We start from the raw sequence: 25019 nt of genomic DNA on the forward strand, positions 1-25019 counted from the left end.
CAAACATAATTGCAAAACCGGCGTGTAGTTTGACCTCTGACCTCTGTCATTTCCAGTATAGACCTTTCTTTTGCAACGTCACAGCCCGAGTTTTTGCCAACCCAGATTGGAAAACTATGGTAAGCCGTAAGTGCAAATTAAGAAAAGATCGCTATTTTTATGTAACAATGTAACCAAATTTGTTGATTTTGTTAAAAACAAAACAAATAATTATGAGAGGTATTTTATTTAATTGAAAGTTTGCAGAAAATGCTGAATTTGGTTAAAACATCTGTTTTTAAGATTTAGTGTGTTACTAACATTCGGCCGACCATGCCAACCAAGGCGGTTTGTTTATCAACAAAAGAAAGGTCTATAGATACGCAGTCAAATTCCATTGCGGACTTGAGAGCAGTGACTATGGGCATCTATGTCACTGCCATACTATGGTCACTGCACGTGCATTGTATCCAATGGGAATCACTGGATCTAGCGGCAGCGACGGATAAAGACAGGGGCCCAGTCTAGATTGCAGATCAGCAAGAATGTTTTAGGAAGGAGGTTGAACACAACCCACGTTCAGTTTTTATGGTTTATAAACCATGATTTGTGCACATTTTTTATGGTTTATAAACCATGATTTTTGAGTGCACATTTTGTTATGGTTTATAAACCATGATTTGTAAACTAAACTTTAAACCATGAATTTGATGCTTCATTTTTTAATATTCTTTATCCCCGATGCAAATTTAACATCTATTATATCGTTGCGGTACCCGCTGCCAAAACATAGGATTCGAACTGCCTCTAGCTGCCGGGCAACCTCGGTAGTCTAGTTGGTAAGACACTGCTCTAGAATTGCAAGGGTCGTGGGTTCGAATCCCACCCGAGTAACATGCCTGTGATATTTTTTCACAGGACTCGGGAAAGTACTGAGTATACAGTGCTAACACACATCGGTGTATGGGTAAAAACCAAAATTAATATTCTTTATCCCCGATGCAAATTTAACATCTATTATAAACTTGATGCCTCAATTTTCATGGTTTATAAACCATGAATTTGATGCTTCAATTTTCATGGTTTACAAACCATGTTTTTTAGATGCCTCCGATTTCATGGTTTATAAACCATGATTTTCACATTTCAGTTTTCATGGTTTATAAACCATGTTTTCAAGATGCCTCGACTGTCATGGTTTATAAACCATGATTTGTAAACCATGTTTTTCATGCTTCAATTTTTATGGTTTGTAAACCATAATTTTTAAACCATGAATTTGATGCTTCATTTTTTTCTGGTTTATAAACCATGTTTTAAGATGCGTAAAATGTCCATGGTTTATGAACCATGATTTATAAATGTTTGTTGCATGTTCATGTTTTGTAAACCATAAACTTACACACACAAAATACTACTGGTATGTAAACCATAAAACGGATTTTGCAACACTTTCTATGGTTTACATCTAATTGCTATAATAAACCTGGTAAAAACATGCCTTAAAAATGCCAAACAATTAATTGACAGACGGCGCCCCATAGATGGCTCCCAGATTTCGACTATTCATTAAATCAGCGCGTGGGGCCGATTTAACGACTTGTCCACAAGTCTACGCTGAAGTTTGCGCGAGGATTGAAGTTTGCGCCCATCATGACTACAGTTGGGATGATTCTATAACTGGGCCAGAACGCAATCAAGGAGACTGTCGGGTTTCCCGTATCCTCCACTTCTTAATTGTACGATCAAGAGAGGAAGGGACGGGACCATTTCCCCCGATACAAGTCACAAAAAGCCGTAAACTTAAAATAAACACCCAATAACTAGCGGCTGGTATTCAGCGGCTGACAGCATGTGTGACAAGGAATCAACATCTGATTTAAAATCTAAAGGGAAGCAATTTCGTCAAAATGATTATTCCGATAATCCACTCGTTTTACCTAAATCTGTTGCAGAAAAGCAGCGACTTCAGATTGATAAACTCATGAGACATCCAGTAAGTATTGATTGGAATTTGAGTTTGACTCGTTCGTTGGTCCTCGATCCTCTTACCAGTTTTCACGGTATTATGCTCTTTTCTTTGAATTGGGAAAAAATAATGATGCCATATTATCATATATTAACTTATGCCCTAATTATCTTCAAGTATGAAAACATAAATTAAAACTTGATGGATATTGAAATTCTTACACCAAACACCGATCTTCGATGACTTCAAGTTTCAACGGGTATTCCATTCTCAACTGGGCTGGTCCCGTTTGTTATGAGTTTTTCCTGTTTTCAAGGTAAACGAGAAAGAATGATTTGCCGGTGAAGCCATACGTGGAAGAAACATCTGCAGTGACTACAAGAATTCTGTGAGACTCTGTGTATGACTCTATATAGCCAGCAGTTGTCTTAAAAAAAAAAAAAAAATCAAAATATTTTTTATGACATTTTAAAAATTACCATGGTAATTGTACTTCTAGAAACTATAAGGCTAACGGTCGAAAAACTTTCACCCATCAACGCTGATTTGAAAAACGTATAGCGTTAAAAAAAACCTAAATATGTGACCCCTATAAAAGGCTCACAGGGGAGCCTTTATATAGTTTCTAAAAGTAGGTAATTTGCAAAAAATTAAAAAAAATAAAAGTTAAACAAAATGTGTGAATAATTATTGGCTTTCAAATCTGATTGTTTTTAAAAATATATTTGCCCCTAAATATTTATAATAAAGCGTATAAATGAAAAGTGGTAATTGAATCACCAAGCCGATGTTTAAATTTTAATATTTATAATAATATTGATATGAGGGTTAAAAAAAACATTAGAAAATAATATAAGGCACATGGCTTCTTTAAGCCTCAGTATTTTTTTCCAGAATGCTCAGCAGAATGTTCAGTCACATGATTTGATCATCGTGAATTGTGAATTGAAATAGTGTTTGATGAAACTTTTTCGGTGGGCAATTTTTGTATGTGGCCGCAACATTATGACATATTTTTGTACCTTGTAGAAATGCCTAAATAAAATACCAAACTTTTTGCATTTAGAAGTGCAAATAACCAGTGGAGCCTTACGTGTTTCTAGTTTTGGTCAAGGGAGAGGAGACTCTTTGCTTGTCAAATAAAACCAAACTTTTTGTATCAGGGACTGTTTACATCGCGCACAGAGAGGTAAAAGATTTGCCACGATTTTAGGTACACCTTGAAAACAGGACCTCAGTACGATAATTGTGTGGCCAAGGCTCAAATGGGCTAGCTAGGATTCAGCATGGAGGTTTCTACCTCCATGGATTCAGCTAGCCGCCCCAACTAGCCTTGGCCACTCAAGAAGTGGGGCTTTGTTGGTAGACCCACCCAATGCTAATAACAGTCATGATATTACTATCTTAGCCCCATAAATCGGTCCAATCCACTCCGTATCCTTGGCCCCAGCACGTCTGATATCAAAATCTTTCACTTCCTTGAGGAAACCATCTGCAACGATCTGCATCATGAAACTTACCGATCTAATGCTTCAGAAGTTGCAGATAGCCCTACACTTGGAATTGTTCAAATAGGGACATCACAGGTTTTGAGTAAAAATCAAATATGAATTTTGAGTGTGAATTTTCTCAACTACTGCTCTTTTGCCGCTAATGCCAATAATATGCCGATTGTCCCCGACCGTCTGCGTATTTTTCCCCAGGACAAATGTGTAGAACTATCTGCACACGTTCGACCTAGAAAGAAAAAATACCCGATCCTTGCTTTGTGTACAAACATATCGACACGCGTCTGGGAACTACAAAGAAATATTGCTTACAATTTTTAACAGTCAGAAAAGTTACTAACACAATATTTTGTAATTGTTTTCAAATTTTGTCTTTACTTTCCAGGCCATTGTCCATCTTTTGTTACATACGTAACACATTTCAAATGACCTTGTAATTCCTAGAGGTCAATGATTTAAAAAAAAAATTATAAATAGGAACAATTATAAACATATTTAAAATGTAAAGGAAAAGACTGTAACAAAATAGTTCCTTTTGTCCAGCTCTCACATGCCCATGATCTCACAAAGTTATCCCTTAGGTCCATTAGTGTGGAATTGCCCATATAGATTTTTAAAGTATGGATTTTTGAAATTACGCACCATGTTTAACAATGCAAAAGGTTTATTTCTTAGCAAGTGGGTAACAAACCAAACCGGTAATGGTCAGTAAAATAAGAAATCCCCTGTGAGCCACTTTGTATTTTTGCAGGTTTGTAGGGAACAATAAAAACTCCATAATATTGAATTTTAAACAGTTTCTGCCACGTCGTTTTTTAGATAGATTTTTAAAGTATGGATTTTTGAAATTACGCACCATGTTTAACAATGCAAAAGGTTTATTTCTTAGCAAGTGGGTAACAAACCAAACCGGTAATGGTCAGTAAAATAAGAAATCCCCTGTGAGCCACCCTGTATTTTGGCAGGTTTGTAGGGAACAATATAAACTTGGTATGTTTTTTTAGATATAATATACACATAATGAATGTTTACGAGTGCAATGGTGCGAATATGTTCATGAGTTGAAAGATTGAATGTTCTATTCAACTTTCACTCAACAAACAATTTCAACTGTAGAAGTCGAATGCTAGTAATTTTACTATGCCTTTTTGCAGTAACACCTGCTGCGTTACCAAAGACACGCGCACGCAGTGATGTTTTTACTCAGCTTTTTCGTTCCATTCAAAAAGTACCATTGCACGCTGTACCATTGCACGCTGCCAGCGTGCAATGGTACTTTTCGGATGGAACGAAAAAGCACGGTGAGTGACTCAGCGTGCAATGGTACTTTTATTTGCTATCACGTGACGGACAATCCTCCAATCAAATGGCAAGGATCTGCTTTAAGGGTGTTATATAAAGATTTTACGCACCATGGCAAAATGTTTATTTCTTAGCGAGTGTGTAACATACCGTACCGGTAGTAGATTGTAAAATGAGAAATCCCTGGTGAGCCACCCTGTATTTTTGCAGGTTTGTAGGGAACTATATAAACTATAATATTTATTTTAAAACAATTTCTGTCGCGTGCTTTTTGAGATATGGATTATTTAAGTTATAACGCTTCATGTTAAAAATGCGAAAGGGTGTTATACCATACCGGTAGTAGACGGTAAAATAAGAAATCCCCAATGAGCCACCCTGTCTTTTTGCAGGTATGTAGGAAACAATATAAACTCAATAATATTGAATTCTTAACAATTTCTGCGGCGTGGTTTTTTAGATATAAAGATTTTTAAAGTATGGATTTTTGAAGTTACGCACCATGTTTAACAATGCAAAAAGTTTATTTCTTAGCCAGTGTGTAACATACCATAGAAATCCCTGGTGAGCCACCCTTTAATTTGGCAGGTTTGTTGGAAACAATATAAGCTCAATTATGTTGAATCTTAAACAATGTTTGCCGCGTCCTTTTGGAGATATGGATTCTTGAAGTTACGCACAATGTTATTGAATACCCTCATTATCATCATTCGGTTGCGTCCGCGGCCGCCTCGTCCCTAGGTTGTAATGGGGGCGCACTCCCGGAGTTGCCGCCATCGCGTCTGTCAATCGCTGCTCGTCTCACTCCCTTGGTGACGTTTTCTATCCAGAGGGAGGCCTCTGCCTCGAATTGTACCTGTAGACAGACCATCTATAGTTGCGCTGGGTAGGCCTCCCTGTCTCATCGCTGAGATGCCTCCCTGTCTTCATCCCTTGCTGAATACCCTCAGCGAGTAATATTATGAGCCCTCGTCAAAGAATGCTCTACTCATTTACATTACACATTGTTCGATCCATCTGATTACACTAGTGAGATTTTTTTTTTCAATCTTATCCTTTTCTGGGTGAAATAATCTCTCAAAAAGTGTCAGTGTTCTAAAGGAAAACCAACTCCTTTCTGACTCTGAATGGCCTTTTGGTATTATACAAATTTGCGAATGGCCTTGTTGAGACACCGTAGTAATTTGTATGCGCGTGAATGTGAGGCTGAATCCTGTGCTAGCTTGACACTGAATCCGGTGCTGAATCCGGTGCTAGCTTGATGCTGACAATTAATTATCATGGAATTGAGGAAGGAAAGGGGAATAATTTACTATTTTTAGTGAAATTACTAGTTTTATTAAAGATAAGACTTTTTGGTCTTACAGATTGCCAAAGGAGATAAATTAATATTGAAAACTAAGGGAACCAGACACTGAGACAGTGACATGTCATGATGATGAAATGAAACCTACCTCCATGATCATGATGAAACAAACATGGTATGGTTGATGATGGGATTCTGCTGGGGGGGGGGTTACACAAATGATTAAATACATCATCCAGAGACACACCTGTTTAAGATTTATTCCATTAGCAAAGCTTGGTTCATACTGCTTTATGAAAACAAATTGTGCCAAGGGAGTTTCCTGTTTCATATTTTTAAATAACCAGTGCAAACTAAAATTGAATTAAAATATAATCAAATAGCAATCTCTCCAGAGCTAGCAGACGGCGCCAAAGAAACATCTCACTGAAGCTTCATCTAACACCAGAGGTCATGGCTCTCGTTCTTCTTGACTACTGCCCTCTTCCCTAGTGCCCAGCAATAAATGAAAATCCTTTACAGAAGTACACTCAATGCATGAATGCGGCATTACGAAGGAAGAAACCATCTAGCTCGCAGGCACCCTACTTTTTAAACTGCGACTTCACTGTAGTCTGCGCACATATTTGGACAATGCGCGCACAACCTCACAGTCAGCGCCATAATATCTTCATACAATGAAGTCTGCACTTTACCTGGAAGAAGAAAGAACTTTAATTAACAGAATGTTAATAAATATGTGTACACTAGTAATGATAAATGCAAATTTTCTCAGATTTGTCAAATCTTTTTGGTAAACGTTACCGTTGACCTTTAATTATGTGACCTTTGGACATCAAAAGGTCAAGTGTTTGACCCCCTATCATTGACCTTGAGTCTGAGAAAGGTCAAGTGTTTGCTCTTGTCTTAATCTTATTGTAGGTTGGAACTTTTCTCATTGTCTATTTAAGTTCCAATTTGATGTCCTTTAAACATGTGCTCAAAATACACCTGTACACATTGTATAGGGTATTTTAATACACAAGGTCACAGTTTCTTGTATGTAAATATGGGCCGAAAACAATGACCTTTGACCTGGGGTAACTCGGCATCCCATCGACCTATCCCCACAAACTTGGTGTCAAAATGAACGATGCAAAGAGACTACTCACAGCTCCATCACATATAATCTAAAATGTTGTGATACTACCTATAATAGTATTCTGTTAGTATTACATTTAGAATGATTATTTATTAGCCAGTATCCATGGGGCGCTGTATTCCTTTTTTCAAAATTTTGACATTATCTGTCAGTCATTGGTCATGTAATGTCAAAATTTCTGGCAACTATATCGTAAGACTTGGAGGTCCTGTTTTCAAGGTGTCCCTTAAATCGTGGCAATCTTTTAGTTACCTCTCTGTGCGCGATGTAAACAGTCCCTATATAAATGTTTGTGGTTTTATTTGCCAAGCAAAGAGTCTCCTCTCCCTTGACCAAAACTTAGAAACACGTATTACGAAAGACTCCACTGGTTATTTGCACTTGTATTTGTAAGTGCAAAAAGTTTGGTATTTTAGACATTTTTACAAGGTACAAAAATATGTTATAATGTTGAGGCCATATATAAAAATATTTGCCCATCCCCCCCAAAAAAAAGTTTCATCAAACACTATTTCAATTCACAATTCATGATTATCAAATCATACATTCATAGAACATACAATCCGCTGAGCGTTCTGGAAATAAAAATACAGGGGAATAAAGTAGCCATGTGCCTTATATAATTTTCTAAGATTTTTTGAGATTTTTTTAACCCCCACATCAATATTATTATTAATATTAAAATTCGGCTCGGTGATTCAATAACCACTGTTTATTTTATGCTTTATTATAAATATTAAGAACAAAATAAAAATGAATAAAAATCAGATTTGAAAGCCAATAATTATTCACACTGTTTATACAAAATTTAATTTGTTTTATTTTTTGCAAATTACGTTGTTACTTTTTAAAATGTTATTTGAAAAATATTTTGAATAAAATGAAGACAACTTCTGTCTAACGAGTCTCACAGACCACTTGTAGTCACTGCAGATGTTACTTCCACGTACGGCTTCACCGGGAAACCATAAATTCAAGCACAGACAATAAGGACAGTAAGAAAACAAAAACATGAACGTACAAAATAAAATTACAAAAAAAGCAGCACCCCTGAAGGATTTTAAAAAAGTAAACTAAATTACTATCGAGTTAATCTCCTGATGCCACATTTTAAGAAGAGACAAAAAGGGACATTACAGATCATATTAAAACATGGCATACAGTATAAAAATATAGAACTATACAAGCAGTTAAAACTATAAAAGCACTAATGGGCATTAAAAATACAAAATCGTTAAAGAGAGATTCTAGTTAATTATGCAGAAGGCAATATAAATTTGAGAAAAAAACCAGCAGCAAGGTATTTGAATGGGCAAGGCAACTAGAAAGTTAAACTGTTTTGGTCAAGGGGACCTCCTGTCCAGGGACTAATAAATGATTTCTGAGGGAATTTGTGAAGGAGGATAAACTATGGATAATTGTATCTTTAATGCAGGCCGGTAGTTCGTCCCATAATCTAGGTAATCTGTGAAAAAGAGAATGATGGGCAGCATTGGAACGAGCCAGATGATGGACAAATTTAACAGATTCGATATGTCTACAATTAATGGGAATTAGAGTGTCCGTGTCAATGTCAAATTTGTTATAACATTTAAAGGAACACGTTGCCTTGGATCGGACGAGTTGGTCTATAAAAAGCGTTTGTAACCGTTTTTTTCCAAAATGCATATGGTTGGAAAGATGTTTTAAAAGTAGAATACAATGATCCACACAAATTTGCCCCGAAATTGCGTGTTTTCCCTTTGCTGTGCGAACTAACACGGTCGGCCAATGGCCGACCGTGTTAGTCGACGAGGTAAAAGGAAAACCGTGCAATTTCGAGGCATGTTTGTGTGGATCATTGTATTCTACTTTTACAACATCTTTCTACTTATTTGCATTTTATAACAGACGGTTACAAACGCTTTTCAAAGACCAACTCGACCGATCCAAGGCAACGTGTTCCTTTAATAACAAACGTAATTGAAAGGAAATGAACCCTGTTGATTAAAAGAGGCAGACCCAGCTTGACACACCTGTCTGAACATTCAATTTCATTTACAGAATGAATTTGTTTTACCTCAGCTGGGGTTGTAGAAATGTTGCAAAGACGAAAAACTGAATTAACATGATCACAGGATATGTCAATGATATTGTTAGAGTCACAGCTAAAATTACTTTGAAACATGAGATTGAAATTCTGAGCAATATTAACTGGATCATTGATGACACCATTATCAGTTTGAAAACTTGTAATTGTACTCTTACGGCGTTGAGTACTAACAAAGGACCAGAACTGTGTGGGATTATTTGAACAGTTCAGAGCCATGTCATTGATAAAAGCACAATACGATTGTCTAGTACGATATTTGACCTCATTCCGAAGCTTTTTGTACTTAGCCCATAAGTTATGATTAGCTTTGTTATGGATAGCTGCTTTAAAGGATCTATTCTTCTTTTTGGATAAAACAGTGATATCATGTGAGATCCAAGGATGTTTCTTTCTACCTTTGCATTTGGCTATAGGAACAATATCTTTTACAGCAGCAAACAACAGGTCTTTAAAACAACCCCAAATCTCATCAATATTGTCTGAAGAAAAGCAGGTGTCCCAAGGCACCATACGGAGAGTGTCACATAAGGTATCGATGTAAGCTTTGTAATACTGATACAAAGACCGATTCATAGTTTTGTAATCATAAGAGGTTAACATATCGAACTTAACACCATTATGATCACTGTTCCCAAGTCCGGGATGTTGCGTAACATTGGAAAACAAGTCTGGTCTGTTTGTAAATAACAAATCTATCACCGAACCAGGAACAGTAGGTGAATTACCATCACGAGTGGTGAATGTGACTAACTGCTGTAAACTGAGAATATCAGAGATATTATTCAGACATGCCGATGATGGTTGTGTACGGGAATCAATGTTAAAATCACCAACTATTAATATGGCAACATACTGTTGAGAAAATTGTAATATATTTTCTACGACAGATTGATAATGATCAAAAAATGTAACAGAGGCACTAGGAGGCCTGTACAGGCAACCCCAGCAACACTTGACCACGTTTAGTATGTATTTCAATTATAATCAATTCAATATCAACATGTTCAAACTCATATTTACGAACCGGAGATAAATGTTTGGCAATTGTGACAAATACATGTACACCTCCACCATGTCTGTTGCGGTCCTTTCTAAAAATAAAATGGCATAGTTACAATCAGAAGATAGTTCTTCATCGTGTATTGAGTTGTCTAGCCAGGATTCCGTGATGAAAACCAAGTCGTATTTGTAGACATCTAGTTCAGTTTGAAAAAGAAGTAACTTGTTGACAATACTTCTTGCGTTGAACAGAACTGCACTAAGGGTAGACTTGGATGAGAGTCCCAATGTAGTCTTGGATAATGCCGATGGTTGAGATGTGAGAGTGGACTGGATAGATGGTAGTGATGGTGGTAGAACATTTGCACTTGCAGTAGGACCGGGATTGCTTTCAATATCACCACAAACATCCAGTTCAATGTTGAATGAGGCAACACAGTTGGAGTAATAGCTGATTGGCGCATGTCCAAACTTACGCTTGTAGCTTCTAGTACTTGGTTTGTACAATGTCAGCCGTGATAAGTTGAAGAACCCACTAATAATAATAATAATAATAATAAGACTTGTAAATGCGCACATATCCACCCTGCTGGGTGTTCAAGGCGCAGTAAAACCAAAAAACAAAACAAAAACAAAACACAACACAAAGAAAAACAGACACAACAAAATTAGTCATTGAAAACCTGTGACATAAGATAAGTTTTGAGAAGAGACTTGAATTTTGCAGTACAAAGACAAGATCGAAGATTAAGTGGTAGAGAGTTCCAGATGCGTGGCGCGGCTGAAGAAAAAGACCTGTCACCCCATGAGTGTCGAGACTTGGGTTCAATGAGGAGAAGCATAGAACTTGATCGAAGATTCCTTGATGGAGTGTAAACTTGAAGCAGTTCAGAAATATAGTGGGGAGCCTTGCCATTAAGAGCTTTGTGGACAATGAGCATCAGCTTGAAGATGATTCGTTGAGAGATAGGGAGCCAGTGTAGTTGTTTCAGAATGGGGGTGATAGAACACGATTTTCTAGACAGTGTCACAATGCGGGCAGCAGTATTTTGGAGCCGTTGAAGTCTGGAAATCTGGTTGTTAGGAAGACTGTAGAGAAGAGCATTGCCGTTGTCAAGACGAGAAGTAACAAATGCGTGAATGACCTTTTCAGTGGCACTTTTGTCCAAGTACTTGCGAATCTTACCTATATTCCTGATGTGATATGATGATAAACGAACAATGTTGTTGATGTGTGGCTGAAGTGTCATTGATGAATCAAAAATAACCCCTAAGTTCCGAGCTTTCAGCGAGGGAGCTATCCGAGCATCACCGATGGAGATGTATGGCACTGAAACCTTAGTTAACTGTTGACGTGACCCAAATAGAAGGAACTCTGTCTTATCATCATTTAACTTCAGGAAGTTTTGTTGTGTCCAACGTCGAATCTCTTGGATGCATTTCTCAAGTCTTGCAATAGATGCATTGGCGTTTTCTTGAGAAGATTTAAACGTGATGTATAGCTGAGTGTCGTCTGCGTACACATGGTAATTCAGATTAAATTTCAGGATGATGTCACGAATCGGTAAAGTGTATAGCGTAAACCACTGCGGGCCGAGTACCGACCCCTGTGGCACAGAGTAGTTCAAAACAACAGGGTCGGATATCGCGGTGCCAATACATACATGCTGAGTTCTATTGTAGAGATACGATTTGCACCATGCTAGGGCTGTGTCCTCTATGCCAAGGTGATTCTGGAGCCGAGAGAGAAGGATGTTGTGATCGACAGTGTCAAAAGCAGCACTCAAGTCTAGCAGGACTAGTGCTGTAAGGTTACCATTGTCCATTGCAGAGAGAATATCGTTGCTCACACGGACTAGTGCAGCCTCGGTCCCATGGAAAGGCTTGTATGCTGACTGGAACACGTCGGACAGGTTGAAAGTATGAATGTGATCAGAAATACGTGATGAAACTACTCGTTCGATGACTTTTCCAAGATATTTTAAGTTTGCAACCGGTCTGTAGTTTTTGAATATCTCCTTGTCCAAGTTTGGTTTCTTGATGAGCGGCCTGATGTAGGAAACTTTGAGGCTATCGGGGAAACAACCGGAACTGAGGGATTCGTTTACAAGCTTAGTGATGTAGGGTACAAAACTATCGATGTTTTGCTTTATCATGGATGTTGACACTGGATCCAGCTCACAGGATTTTGAAGGAGATTTCATAATAACCCTTTGAATCTCAGCAACAGTCGCAGGCTCAAACACAGATAGTCTACACTCTGGTTGAAGTTGTGGCAATGTCTGCGACACGTTGTAAGGGACTGATGAAAATGATGAGCGGATGTCTGAAATCTTGGTGACAAAGAATTTCTGGAACTCATTTGCTAAGTCCTGGTCATTGTAAGTGGATGGAAGGACAGGGGTTTTGGGTTTGAGCAACAACTTACCAATTATCTTGAAAAGCTTCTTTTGATCTCCTGAAGATTCTTTTACTTGAGATGAATAATGGATGATCTTTGCCTGGTTGATCAAATTCCTAACTACTTTACATTGGTTGCGATATTCTTGTCGTTGAATCGCCAATTTGCCATTTTTCCGCCACTTCCGCTCCAGTTGACGACAGATCTTTCTCGCTGTACGAATATCATCATTGAACCAGGAGACTTCAGTTCGGACCTTGACTGATCTCGTTTTCCAAGGTGCGTATTTATCCAAGATGTCACTGACTGTACTCTCATATTGGCTGACATAGGAATCCAAGCAGTCGTGATCAACTTCTAGATTTTCTAAATGGGAGCCTATGTCACGGAACACTTCGGTAGGATTCACATGTTTCCATTGTCGGCTCTTTATAGTAACGGTTGGGACTTTGGGCTTGCACAGACTCAAGTTACACATGACTGCATAATGGTCTGATAATCCAGGTAGAATAACAAAGTTTGAGACAATTGGTGGGGAGATTTCACGAGTTATGACAAGGTCTAGGCAATGACCGAGACGATGAGTCGGCTCCTTGATATGCTGGGTAAGACCAAAAGCCTGAAGTAGATGCTTAAACTGGTTTGCATTGGTGTTGTGGATGTCATCAACATGAATGTTAAAGTCGCCTGTGATGATGATTTCCGATGGATGAAGCAGATATTCCAAAATTAAATTCTCAAACTCCCTTAGAAAACTTGAGAAAGTCACATGTTGGCCGTTTGAATCTCTTTCAGGTCTGTATACAATGACAAGGCGAACAGATTTAGAGTTTCCGGAAACTTCAGCATGAAGAGATTCAAAAGTTGTGTACTGGACGTCATTACTTTTCACAGAGACAGATAAAGTAGATCTGTACAGTATTGCAACTCCTCCACCAGTCTTGTGAGGTCTTGGGATGTGATGAAAGTAGTAGCCTGCAGGGGTACACTGACGACATGTTAAGTTGTCGTCTGGTCTCAGCCATGTTTCTGAAACGGCAACAAGGTCCAGATCTTTTTGCAGAACAAAATCAGCAAAATCGTCATACTTGTTACAGATGGACTGTGTGTTTACAACACAAAGGCTGAGTTGAGATTTGGCAGGAGTCACTGGTACTGGAACAGATGGGAGTGTAACTTCGGGTACGGGGGGTTTATGAACAGTTCTACGGCGACCAGCTTTTTTACCACGATGTGTAGGTCGGTAAACAGTGCTGGGATTTACAAAAAGGCCAAGGTTCTGTACTGTACTGTGTACTGTACTGTGTATGGTCAGACCATGGTCTTGTTGGTTGTGTGGTACAAGGTTGCAGGACTCCACGGTAATGATGGGGGATGAATAACAATTGAACATCATGTCCAGAAGTATATGTAGATGGACCAATATCTGGTGAGTTATTATCCCAGAAATTCTTCATTTGATAAGTCCATGAGAGATCATTTTTAGGAGATATATAAAATGGCTGACATCTGGATTTTTGCAATCACATGTAAAGAAAAAGTCAAATAGATATCTCCAAATCTCGATGAAAGTGTTACCTCCCAAAACAGCTTAGTTGATCAACAATGTTCCATAAACACATTTATTTGTAGATGAAGATTGGATGGCATGGAATTACTGTAGATAAATCTGGATTTAAAAGCTGAATCTAGAAGCTGAATCTAGCAGACAAGAAAAACCCCCTGCTACCCTCTCACATAATCGGTTTTCTAGTCCTGTGAGAATTTTATGTAGATCAAAAGTTTATATCTACTGGTTACTGTCTTTTCAAAGCATTTTACTGTCTACCTGCATGCAAAGTTTCAACTTAATTCAAGCTTCGCAACTATGTGTTTTCTTGCGGACAATCAACGTCGAGAGGAAGAATAAAAACTAACTAGAAATGTAGTCTAGGTGTTCAAGTTTTCAATGAAAGTCAGTAGGCTTATGATAATGATGATGACCTTTTTGATGATGTATTGATTGTAAGAATCCCTTGTGTAGATCAAAAGTTAGGATTTTTTGAAATAATGAACTAACTATGTGTGAAGTTTCAAGTTCATACAAATTGGGGAAAGGTGCCTTTGTAAGCAACGCTGAGAAGAAGTATTAAGAAAAAATCAGTTGATGTCTTATATAGTAAAGCATCTTAAAGGCAGTGGACACTATTGGTAATTACTAAAAATAATTATTAGCACAAAACCTTACTTGGTAACCAGTAATAGGAGAGGTTGATAGTATAAAACATTGTGAGAAACGACTCCCTCTGAAGTGACGTAGTTTTCAAGAAAGAAGTAATTTTCATCAAATTTGATTTTGAGACCTCCAGAGATGCCAAGTTCAGAGGCTAGCTGTGCCAGAGATTTGTCAAAGCCTACCCTCCCCCTCCTAAAAAAAAAAAATTCTTTTTTCCCCAGAAATTTATTTATGGACAGAAAAAGTGTTTCAAAACGCATAAAAAAACCTCTTCAGTATACTTCAAACTCACATGAGGTACACAGGAGATGTTGCTGGTTAATGTGGAGGTATGATTGTGTCAGATTATTTCCCCCCAAAAGATCAATTTTCGGCTCCTGCCTGTTGTTGAAGAGTCTTCGCTCGTGTAGCACATTGAACGAATTTGCTAAACAAATCGGGACAAAATTGTGCACAATGTGCATTTTGCACTCTGCCGAATTGTCTGCTAAATCTGCTGGGATAGCAAAAGCGTGCGCAATCTGCAAGTTTGCAGCTCAAGTTGATGATTGATAAACTGCATGCAATCTGAAGATTGTGCAAACTTTGTAGATGGTGTTTTTGTACACACGTGCGCAATATGGCAATGCATTCTCGTTATTTTAATTTTTTTTTTCCGGTCTGTCCCCAATGCGTGAGAAAATGGTTGCGGCGCGTGTGAGCGTGAGACAGACCCCTAATGCCCGAGTCTCACGCCTAATGCGTGAGACTTGGTAGGTCTTGACCTCAGATTTAGAATTTTGAGGTCTCGAAATCAAGCATCTGATGAGCTCAAATGTTCACCGGATTGTTATTTTATGCATTTGTTGAGATACAGCAAATGAGTAGACTGGTCTTTGACAATTACCAAAAGTGTCCAGTGTCTTTAAAGGATAAGTTTCAACCTAAAAAGCCATAAAACTAACACTTTTTCAAAACATTTTACAGGCACTTCCAGTTTATACAGGTCAAAAGGTCAAGAGAATGTCACCAAGATATCCATTTTTTGTAAAGCCCTTTCATACGATGTATAGATTGTCAAAATAGCTTGTGGTTTATGGAATATGAACTTATGAAATAACGACTGAGGAAGAGACTTACGAACCAAAAGGGAAATAGTTGTTGAAAACGCCTTAAAAACAGACTAAAAACGAAGCTATTAAATAAAATAAATTTAAAAAAAGGTACTGACTGGGCCCTTAGTTACTCAGTTTCAATAATCAAACGAGAATCACTGTAATCAATGTAGTATGGTTGTAGACATACATGTGTAGAATTTACCTTGTGGCAGCTGATAATCTACATATTATAAGATGATAACGAACCCTTACAAACAAATATATTAAGTAGCAGTAGGCTATCAATTGTATTTTAAACTCAAGTATTGAAAGATTTCCCTTGTCTTGTATAGCAGAACAAAATGCTTGACTAAATTCCTAGGTTCAATCAATCAATCTTGCACCGTATCCCGCAGGACGTTGGCTCTTTGAATTTTCTTTTTCCACTCTTGCCTATCTTGCGCTCTTCGTTGTTCCAGGTAGAAGGTGCTGTTCATGATGAAGTCGTTTTCCCACCTCTTCCGAGGCCTACCCCGTCTATTTTTTCCAGCTACTGTTTCAAGAAGGATGCATTTTGGAAGTCTGTAGTTTTTCATTCTCACTAAGTGGCCAAACCAGGAAAGTTGGATGTTGTGGATGCGTGAAGTGATCAACTCTGGTGGGTTACCACAAGCTGACGCTCTCCTCCACACCCCTTCATTTCGCACCTTGTCTTGCCAGGAGTTGTTCAGGGTTTAGCCCAGGCAGCGCATTTGGAAAGCTTCTAACTTCTTCTGGTCTGCCTTCCTGATGGTCCACGCTGCTGAGCTGTATAGAAGAACTGGATAAACCAGTGCATTCACGAGCCGCAGTTTTGTTTTTTGTGCTACGTATTTGTCATGCCAAATTCTTTGAAGTTTTCCAAGTACCACAGATGCTAGCATCAGCCTCTGTTTGATCTCACAGGAGGAGTCGTTGGATGGTGTCAAAGTCACACCAAGATATTTGAACTGTGACACCTGCTCCAGTGCTGAACCATTGATTGTGATGTTTAATGTTGTGTCTTGATCATCGAGTGTGAAAACCATTACTTTGGTCGTAGGTACATTGACTCCATTCTGTACTTATTGCTGGTGTCATGCACTCTGTCAAGTAAATTCTGGAGATCAGCTTCTGACTCTGCTATCAGAGCGATGTCGTCTGCAAAGCGTAGATCCCGCAGTCTGTACCCGTCTACATTAATTCCAAACTGGTCACACTCAGCAAAAGCCTCTGTCAGGATATTCTCCAAGAAGAAGTTGAACAGGTCAGGAGATAACAGGCAACCCTGCCACACCCGTATAGTAGTTAGAAACCAGTCAGTGTGTTTGTTGCCTATCCTGATGCAGCTCTTAGCCTTGTTGTTCAGATCCTTAGTGATGTTGATTAGTTTTCCAGGGACGCCATATCGTTGCAAGACAGCGAACAAACCAAAATGCCATACACGTTTGAATACTTTTTTGTAGTTGACAAACACAGCAAAAACCTTTCCACCTTGTATCTCCAATCGGTGTTGGATGAGAAGTCTTAGGGCAAAAACTTGTTCCACTGTGCTGCGGCCCACTCGAAAACCTGCCTGTTCTTCTGACAGAATAGCTTTGACATATGGTTTCATGCGCCTTCTTAGTCCCCTAGGAGAATATTGCTGCTATGATTGATAAGGCTGATGGTCCTATGGTTCTCGCAGCAGCTGGTGTCTCCCTTCTTTGGTAATGTGACCATGATAGATTTTGTCCACTCATCCGGTATCCTTTCAGATGTCCATTTATTGTGGCAGATGCGATGATACCTGTGGATCATACTATCGCCTCCCATTTTTAGTAGTTCGCCTGGTATCTCGTCTGTTCCCAGAGATTTGCCTGCTTTAAGCTTGCTGTCAGTAGGCATTGATGGCATTTCCGCACAGATTGATGGATCTGCCCCGTTTTATGGTTGTACAGTGTCTGACCGTATTCAAACCACCGTTGTTTAATTTCTGTTGCGTTTGATAGTAGTTCTCCCTGCTTGTTGCGAATGCACTTGGTCATCGGTTGTCTGGCAAGGCCTTTGCTTATGATCTTGATAGTGCTGAAGACTTCTTTGCTCTTGTTCTGTTGCATGTTGTTTTCTATTTGCCGACACTGGTCATTAAACCACTTCTCCTTGTCACCTTTCAGGCTCTTTTTGACTTTTCTTGTCAGCTCATTGTACAACAACCGCCGGTCACGATCTTTCAGAGCTTCCTTTCTTGCTTTATTCCTAGGTTGCTACTCAAAAATCATCATTCGCTGCTCAATATGGTTAGTATGTGTTTTGCTATACAAAATGCTGGATGAAATTATCCCCTGTAAGGTTTTCAAGACAGCTGGATAATTCTGTAAATTATTTTCTCTTTCTGTTTGCAACAGATACATATGGTCATTCAAAACAAATTAAGAACTGCATGCAGAAACGTGACGCATGGGAGAAATTCGCTGTTGAGAGTGCCCTCATTGAATCAAACAAGGTCTAAAATGACTTAGTTTATGAAAGATTCTCTCAAAAGACGTAAATGCCCCCAATAACAAGATTTCACATACTCTTCAAGTTCTAGGGTAGACTATAACTTTCTTAGTAGCAGTCGTGAAATCAAATCGACAGTGCGAAAAAAATGACGTTTTAGATATTTGCGTTAAAGCCACATACCGGACAGATGTGCCTCTCCACCCTGTGCCTGAAATACTGCCAAAATATGTTGACAGGGAGCTATCGAACGGCCCCATATTATACATGTCGCATAAAATAATGTGCAAGCTCAAGGCGTGGGATACAAGCACACGAGTGTCTTATTATCTTTTATAACACACCTCTTGCTTGTTCTGTATTCTGGTTGACTGAAACACGGTCAGGTATCGCGTGCGCGTTTTGCGGGAACTAGTACCTGAGCGGGTACTAGTCTTTGAAAATAGTGCCCGGTTACAGCGCCCTCTCTTGACTTGAATCGTGAACTGTAACTACAAAACTTCCTTTCTTTTCCAGATTTCTGTTTTTATTTGACATTCATAAATACCTCAGACAGTTTCGCTATTCCTATTGGTGGAGAGCGCGTCACGTGGGTGTGTATAAACCTTTGTTTATGACCGGTAAAAAGTGTTAATTCATGGGCGACCTTGCACCTGTTTTATAAGACAGTTTCTTCATTCCTATTGGTCGAGAGCAACGGCTGAAACAGTTGTGCCACGATACGCGCGACGTGCACAGCATTCCCTTATAAGGAGTTGTTTACCCGAGGGCGGCGGAGGGCTTTACCATTTCATAGCTGGAGGGGTGTTGTGTTGAAAGAAATCATTTAACAATTATAATTTTGGCATTTATTTTACTTTTTGACCAAAAAGTGTTGTTGTTTTTGACCGAAAAGGTATTTATGTATGGGAATCCAAGTGTGTTGAATCGGTTTTCAACTAGTGGTTTAAACCCGCCGAGACCTGGTTCTTGATAATTTACCTCGACTTCGTCTCGGTAAAATTATCAGGAACCAGGCCTCGTTGGGATTAAACCACTAGTTGAAAACCTCTTCACCACACATTGATTCCCTTAGTTAAGACCGAGCTGTGTTATAAAACACATAATGACTGGCATTATTCGGTAACTACATGTAGTGTACGTCTATCCCCCTCGGGCCTGTGAGTGACCAGAAGAGGGGCCTACTGTATTTTCCTCGGCCCTCGGCCTCGGGAAATAGGTCGCTCTTCTGGTCACTCAAAGTCCCTCGGGGGAATAGACGTACACTAGTTACCTCATTGCCAGTCAATATGTGTATAATAGTACTTTTGCTACTCTCTACGAAAACTTTGTGGAATGAAAGGAACGTAGCAACAGCATAATGCGCTTTGTGCAAACTAAATGAAGTGCTTGGATGTGCAATTAACGCTGGCGGCGCTGTTTAGCGAGCTTCGCCTTCATTACATCATAGGACACATACAATAAAAGGACATGGGACGCGACGTGTACATGTGTACAGGGATACAACAAAAAGAGTTGGAACATTATGTGTAGAATGTATAGAGGCCTGGCATCGCAGTCTGGCAGGTCACACCATTTAAAGCAATAGTTAGGCCCTAATTGTGCTCAAATAGCAGATATTGAATGTTCATTGAAATTAAAGAAAAACCTAGGGAAACTAGTACAAAAATGGATTCACAAATGTTGACTACCTTCTAATCCTTTCTATGACTTTTCTCTCCTTTTATTGGGAGAAACCATGTTAACAAATTGTAGTTGTCATGAAAGCAAAACTTGTGTATACCATGAGGCTTCACAGATGCTTCAAAATGCTAGTGAGCCCTCGCATAAAGAAACTGAGAGTGATCGTTTTCCATGTGTCGGGAGATTGCTCAGATAGCAAAACATTTTGGATGCAGAGACTGAGATCATTGTGACATTATGCCGGTTAGCTGGTTTGTAGTACTGGAGTCTTGGTTTAGGTTAGTGTACACAATTATTCCACCCTTGCCGGTTAGCTGGTTTGTATTACTGGAGTCTTGGTTTAGGTTAGTGTACACAATTATTCCACCCTTGCTGGTTAGCTGGTTTGTAGTACTGGAGTCTTGGTTTAGGTTAGTGTACACAATTATTCCACCCTGGGGAAGGCTCCAGTGCTCATCACAATGGAACATAGTATTTTGTGCATATTCGGGGCTGGACAAAAGAATTGCTCAATGCAAATGAGCGCTTTGTTATGTTATGAACATGGCAAGATCTGCGATATGCTCAATGAACAATGTTGTGGTAGCTCACTCACCCGTTAGCCGTGAGGTTTACTTACATACTGAAGAGTGTTTACAACAAGAGGCCTACCCAACTTCAACATATAATATTTGGGATTTGAACTATGAATGCCCTAGTTTATGTGACCCTTGGCTATACTTCACAGTTAACACTGGTTCATGAGGCTGTTGGTACTTAATTAGTTGATTTGTAGTGTTGCAATACATGTAGTTCAGCCAATGGAAGGACTGGACCCCCTCTTTCAACAACCTTAAAAACAGGATTATTTTGGTTTAAATTCCTCAAAGTTACAGGAAATCTCATGAAGTGTGGTCCACAAAATATGAATTGTGACATAATAGAACCCCCAAATTTATTACATATTTCAAACTTTATATTTAGTTAGGATTGTACATTGCAGTCAACAAGGTAGTATGGCCTATTGTTTCAACTTGTGGGTGGGTATTTTATAGTAACTTACAACAAAGTTTGTGCCCTCATTTATTTATTGTCATTGTGCAGTACATTTACCATAACAAAGCCATTGTGACTTAAATTTTACTCAACAGCTAATTGACAATTTAATGATGAACTTTTTATCACAATACTTAGAAGCTATGTACTAGTACCGGTAGTTGTGATTGGAGATTAAACGAAGGGCTGTTTTGTAACAAGTCCAAAAATATTCCTGAAATTCTTTTTGATTTTGCCAAATTTTTAGGGAGGAGTTTTGGAAAAGTTTGTTTAAAATTTATTTTGGAAATACTGAACATGACATGTATGACTTGTTTGGTTTTTAGTATACATGTAGGCTTAAAGTCACCTGGAATTTTTTTTTCTTCTTCAAACATTAAAGTATGTGTTTCTGAACAATAACATAATTTTTTGAGAACTTGTTTTTAAATACAGTGGACACTATTGGTAATTGTCAAAGACTAGTCTTCACACTAGGTGTAGCTCAACATATGCATAAACATACCTGTGAAAATTTTAGCTTAATCTGTCGTCGAAGTTGCGAGATAATAATGAAAGAAAAAACACCCTTGTCACACAAACTGTGCACGTTCAGATGCTTGATTTTGAGACCTCAAATTCTAAACTTGAGGTCTGAAAATCAAATTCGTGGAAAATTATTCTTCTTTCTCGAAAACTATGTCACTTCAGAGGGAGCCGTTTCTCACAATGTTTTATACCATCAACCTCTCTCCATTACTCGTCACCAATTAAGGTTTTGTGATGATAATTATTTTGAGTAATTACCAATAGTGTCCACTGCCTTTAACGATTTATGTTTAAAAAAATAAATAAAGTTGTGTGGGGGTGACTCCGCCTACCCCTTTTGTGACGTCAATCGAGGCAGACTTTGCCTCGATCGAACATCGAACACGCAGTGTGCAAGTACATTCAAGTCCTAGTCATGAGTATGTAGTTTGCGAAAAAGTTTTTTTCTTGCATTTTCCGGCATGGTCAACCAGGTGTATTGCTGCTGGATGCAGCAAAACAACTAAAGATGGGGTCAGTTTGCAAGTCTTTTCCAGCGCTGTGCAGCAAACACTTTGAGCCGTCGTGCTTTGAGAATCTGGAATACACTACACATTTTGACATGAAGAGAAAAGTTCTTTTCTAAAACATGACGCCATCCCAACAATTTTTCCAGCTAGTGGGGAAGTCGAAGAAGGTACCTGACTAGAAGCATTTGCTTATAATGAACAAAATCAGGTATTGTTTTAACTTTGAGGGCATGTTTTTAGCTTGCGCCAAGTGTTATTATCTTGTGTTGGCACTGCATGCGATTCATCGCGCCTCAATTGACGTCACTAACAGCGCCCTCTCGGGTCGGCTTATTTTCAAACTTGTAAATAGCATGAAAACAATTTTTTTTAAACCTTAGTTTATTGTTTATTCATATTCCACTCATCAAAACACATATACCACTTCCAAGTGACTTTAAAGTATTTGACTGGAATGTGGTTCATTGAGTGTTTCAGCCCCTGTAAAAACAGGATCTTTTCTTCCTTTGCCCCCATTTGAGCATACTTAACTTGTATCCATACTATCATAATATGTAGATTATGTTTTTGAATACTATGCGTTTCTGTTACGTAAATGTGTACTTTCACTCTGCAGGAGAAACCTGTATATATTCCTGACAGACCCAAAGACAGAAAATCAAGAGAACCACCAGAATTTGTCCGCGACGTCATGGGTAGGTTGACTGTCAAAACAATTACTTACATACACGTATTGTGCATTTGTGTTATTTATGTGTATAACCATGGCATGTTTCCTTCCTCCATGGTATGACCCTGTATTTTGTTGTGGGTATGTTACCCGGGTTAATAATATGGCGAGGAAATAGCTTTTACTTTTTGTCAGAAGATTCTTTATTTGTCATTGACATCAATTCTGTCATGGCGAGGAATAAAACGACATGTTTACTGGTTGAGTCCTCTACTGTGAGTGTATCATGTTTACAAAAGTAACATTTTAAAGGAAAACAAATTTTAAATGGTTCGGCGTCTCCCGCCATTAGTTATGTACAGTATCCGATCGGCCAACAAATTTTGGGCCGCACCTCAATTGGAAAACCACTCTAGAATACATGTTTTATGTTGCACACCCTGCACGGGATACTGTACACAGATTTGTTACTTAATACCCGATGACGTCATTATGACGTAATTAGTTAACCGCTAACGATTTTGGCGTTTAACTATTCAAATGTTGTCCAAGTCTTTATCTTTCCGATGCCTAACTATGACCATCATAGCTTTTATATTTGTTGAGATACAGCAACACGTGAATGGTCATTTTTCAACATTAAAAACCTTGTCATGACGTCATCAATGACGTCACCATTCCTAAAAAGAGCGAATGAACAGCTCTGCCTGAGTAGCTCCACCCACAATTTACATAAACGACGACCGTTGTACAAGGTTCCTTTATTGTGGGTCATTATAGCAGGGTGAATATTCATGCATCGGCCTCTGCGCGATGACGAACCACCCGGTGAAGCTTACCCGCGCTATATTCAAAGGCGAATGAATAGACTTTGTGCTTATGACATGCCAAGTAACACAACCAGTTCCCTCTGTTAAAATGCGAATGAATAGATTGCTTTTTGTGACCTACAGAGCGCCGAAGGCACAGTATTTGGGAATTATAATAATAATAATAATAATAATAAAGATATTTATAACGCTCAAAACATATCCACCCAAGGGGTGCTCAAGGCGCTCACAAGAAGAAAAGTAATTAAAAATGGCGTGTCATTAAGTGTGTTTTCAGTTTGTTCTTGAAGTTATCAACAGTCTCACATGTCTTCACTGAGTTAGGGAGTTTGTTCCACAAGCGAGGAGCGGCGGAAGTAAATGCTCGATCACCCCATGATCGTTTCGATTTGGGGACAACTAGAGAGAGATCACTGGAAGAACGGAGACCTGAGCGAGATGGCTCAGGTGAGGATGTATTTAGGTGAGGAGGACTTTAATGCACGGAAGGTGATGAGAAGGACTTTGTATGCAAGTCGCTGTTCAACTGGTAACCAATGGAGGCTTCTTGGGACTGGCGTAATGTGCGAGTATTTCCGTGTGTTTGTGACAAGACGGGCTGCAGCATTCTGGACCCGTTGGAGCTTCTGAACTAGGTAATTTGGGAGACCTAGCAGTAGACAAGTGCAGCAGTCAATTTGAGATGTAATAAAAGCGTGAACGAGCTGCTCAGAAGTTTTCAGAGTGAGAAACTTGCGAATCAGGCGAATATTACGAAGACTGTGAAATGCAAGTTTCACACAGTTAGACACTTGTGACTCCATTGTCATGTTGGAGTAAAAAATAACCCCAAGATCTCTGACTTTACCAGCACGGGAAATTGATGTGGTGCCAATGCGTACGTCTTGGACTTCAAGCTTAGCAATCTGTTGCTTTGATCCCAGCAAGAGAAATTCGATTTTTGCATCGTTGAATTTAAGTAGCTCTCTCGCATCCACTTCCTGATATCACTGATACAGGCTTCGGTGCGAGAGATCCATCTGTCAAGTTGTTCTTGTACTGGCGGGCATGAGAAGTAGAGCTGCGTATCGTCGGCGTATATATGATAGAAGAGATTGTGTTTCTTGATGATGTTATGTAGTGGAAGGGTGTAGATGTTAAACAATTTAGGACTGAGAACTGATCCTTGTGAAACAGAAAACTTGAGATGAACTGTGTTGGAAGTGGTGTCTCGGACATAGACTGCCTGCGATCTTTTTGAAAGGTAGGATTTGAACCATTGGAGAGCTTTCCCGCCA

At 38.9% G+C, this 25019-nt stretch overlaps 1 protein-coding gene across 1 annotated transcript in view; it reads left to right on the forward strand.

Annotated features, from left to right (window-relative positions):
• The first annotated feature begins 1722 nt into the window (after nucleotides 1–1722).
• LOC117290295 (PRKR-interacting protein 1 homolog) overlaps nucleotides 1723–25019 on the forward strand; it is a 58126-nt gene continuing 34829 nt past the window's right edge. Inside the window, exons 1-2 of the mRNA XM_033771606.1 lie at nucleotides 1723–1975; nucleotides 22859–22937. Of these exons, the coding sequence (XP_033627497.1) occupies nucleotides 1832–1975; nucleotides 22859–22937 (223 nt within the window). The 5' untranslated portion in view covers nucleotides 1723–1831. The remainder of the gene's footprint in view (nucleotides 1976–22858; nucleotides 22938–25019) is intronic.

This window comes from Asterias rubens, chromosome 5 (assembly GCF_902459465.1).
Source record: "Asterias rubens chromosome 5, eAstRub1.3, whole genome shotgun sequence".
In the NCBI taxonomy this organism is placed as follows: Eukaryota; Metazoa; Echinodermata; class Asteroidea; order Forcipulatida; family Asteriidae; genus Asterias; species Asterias rubens.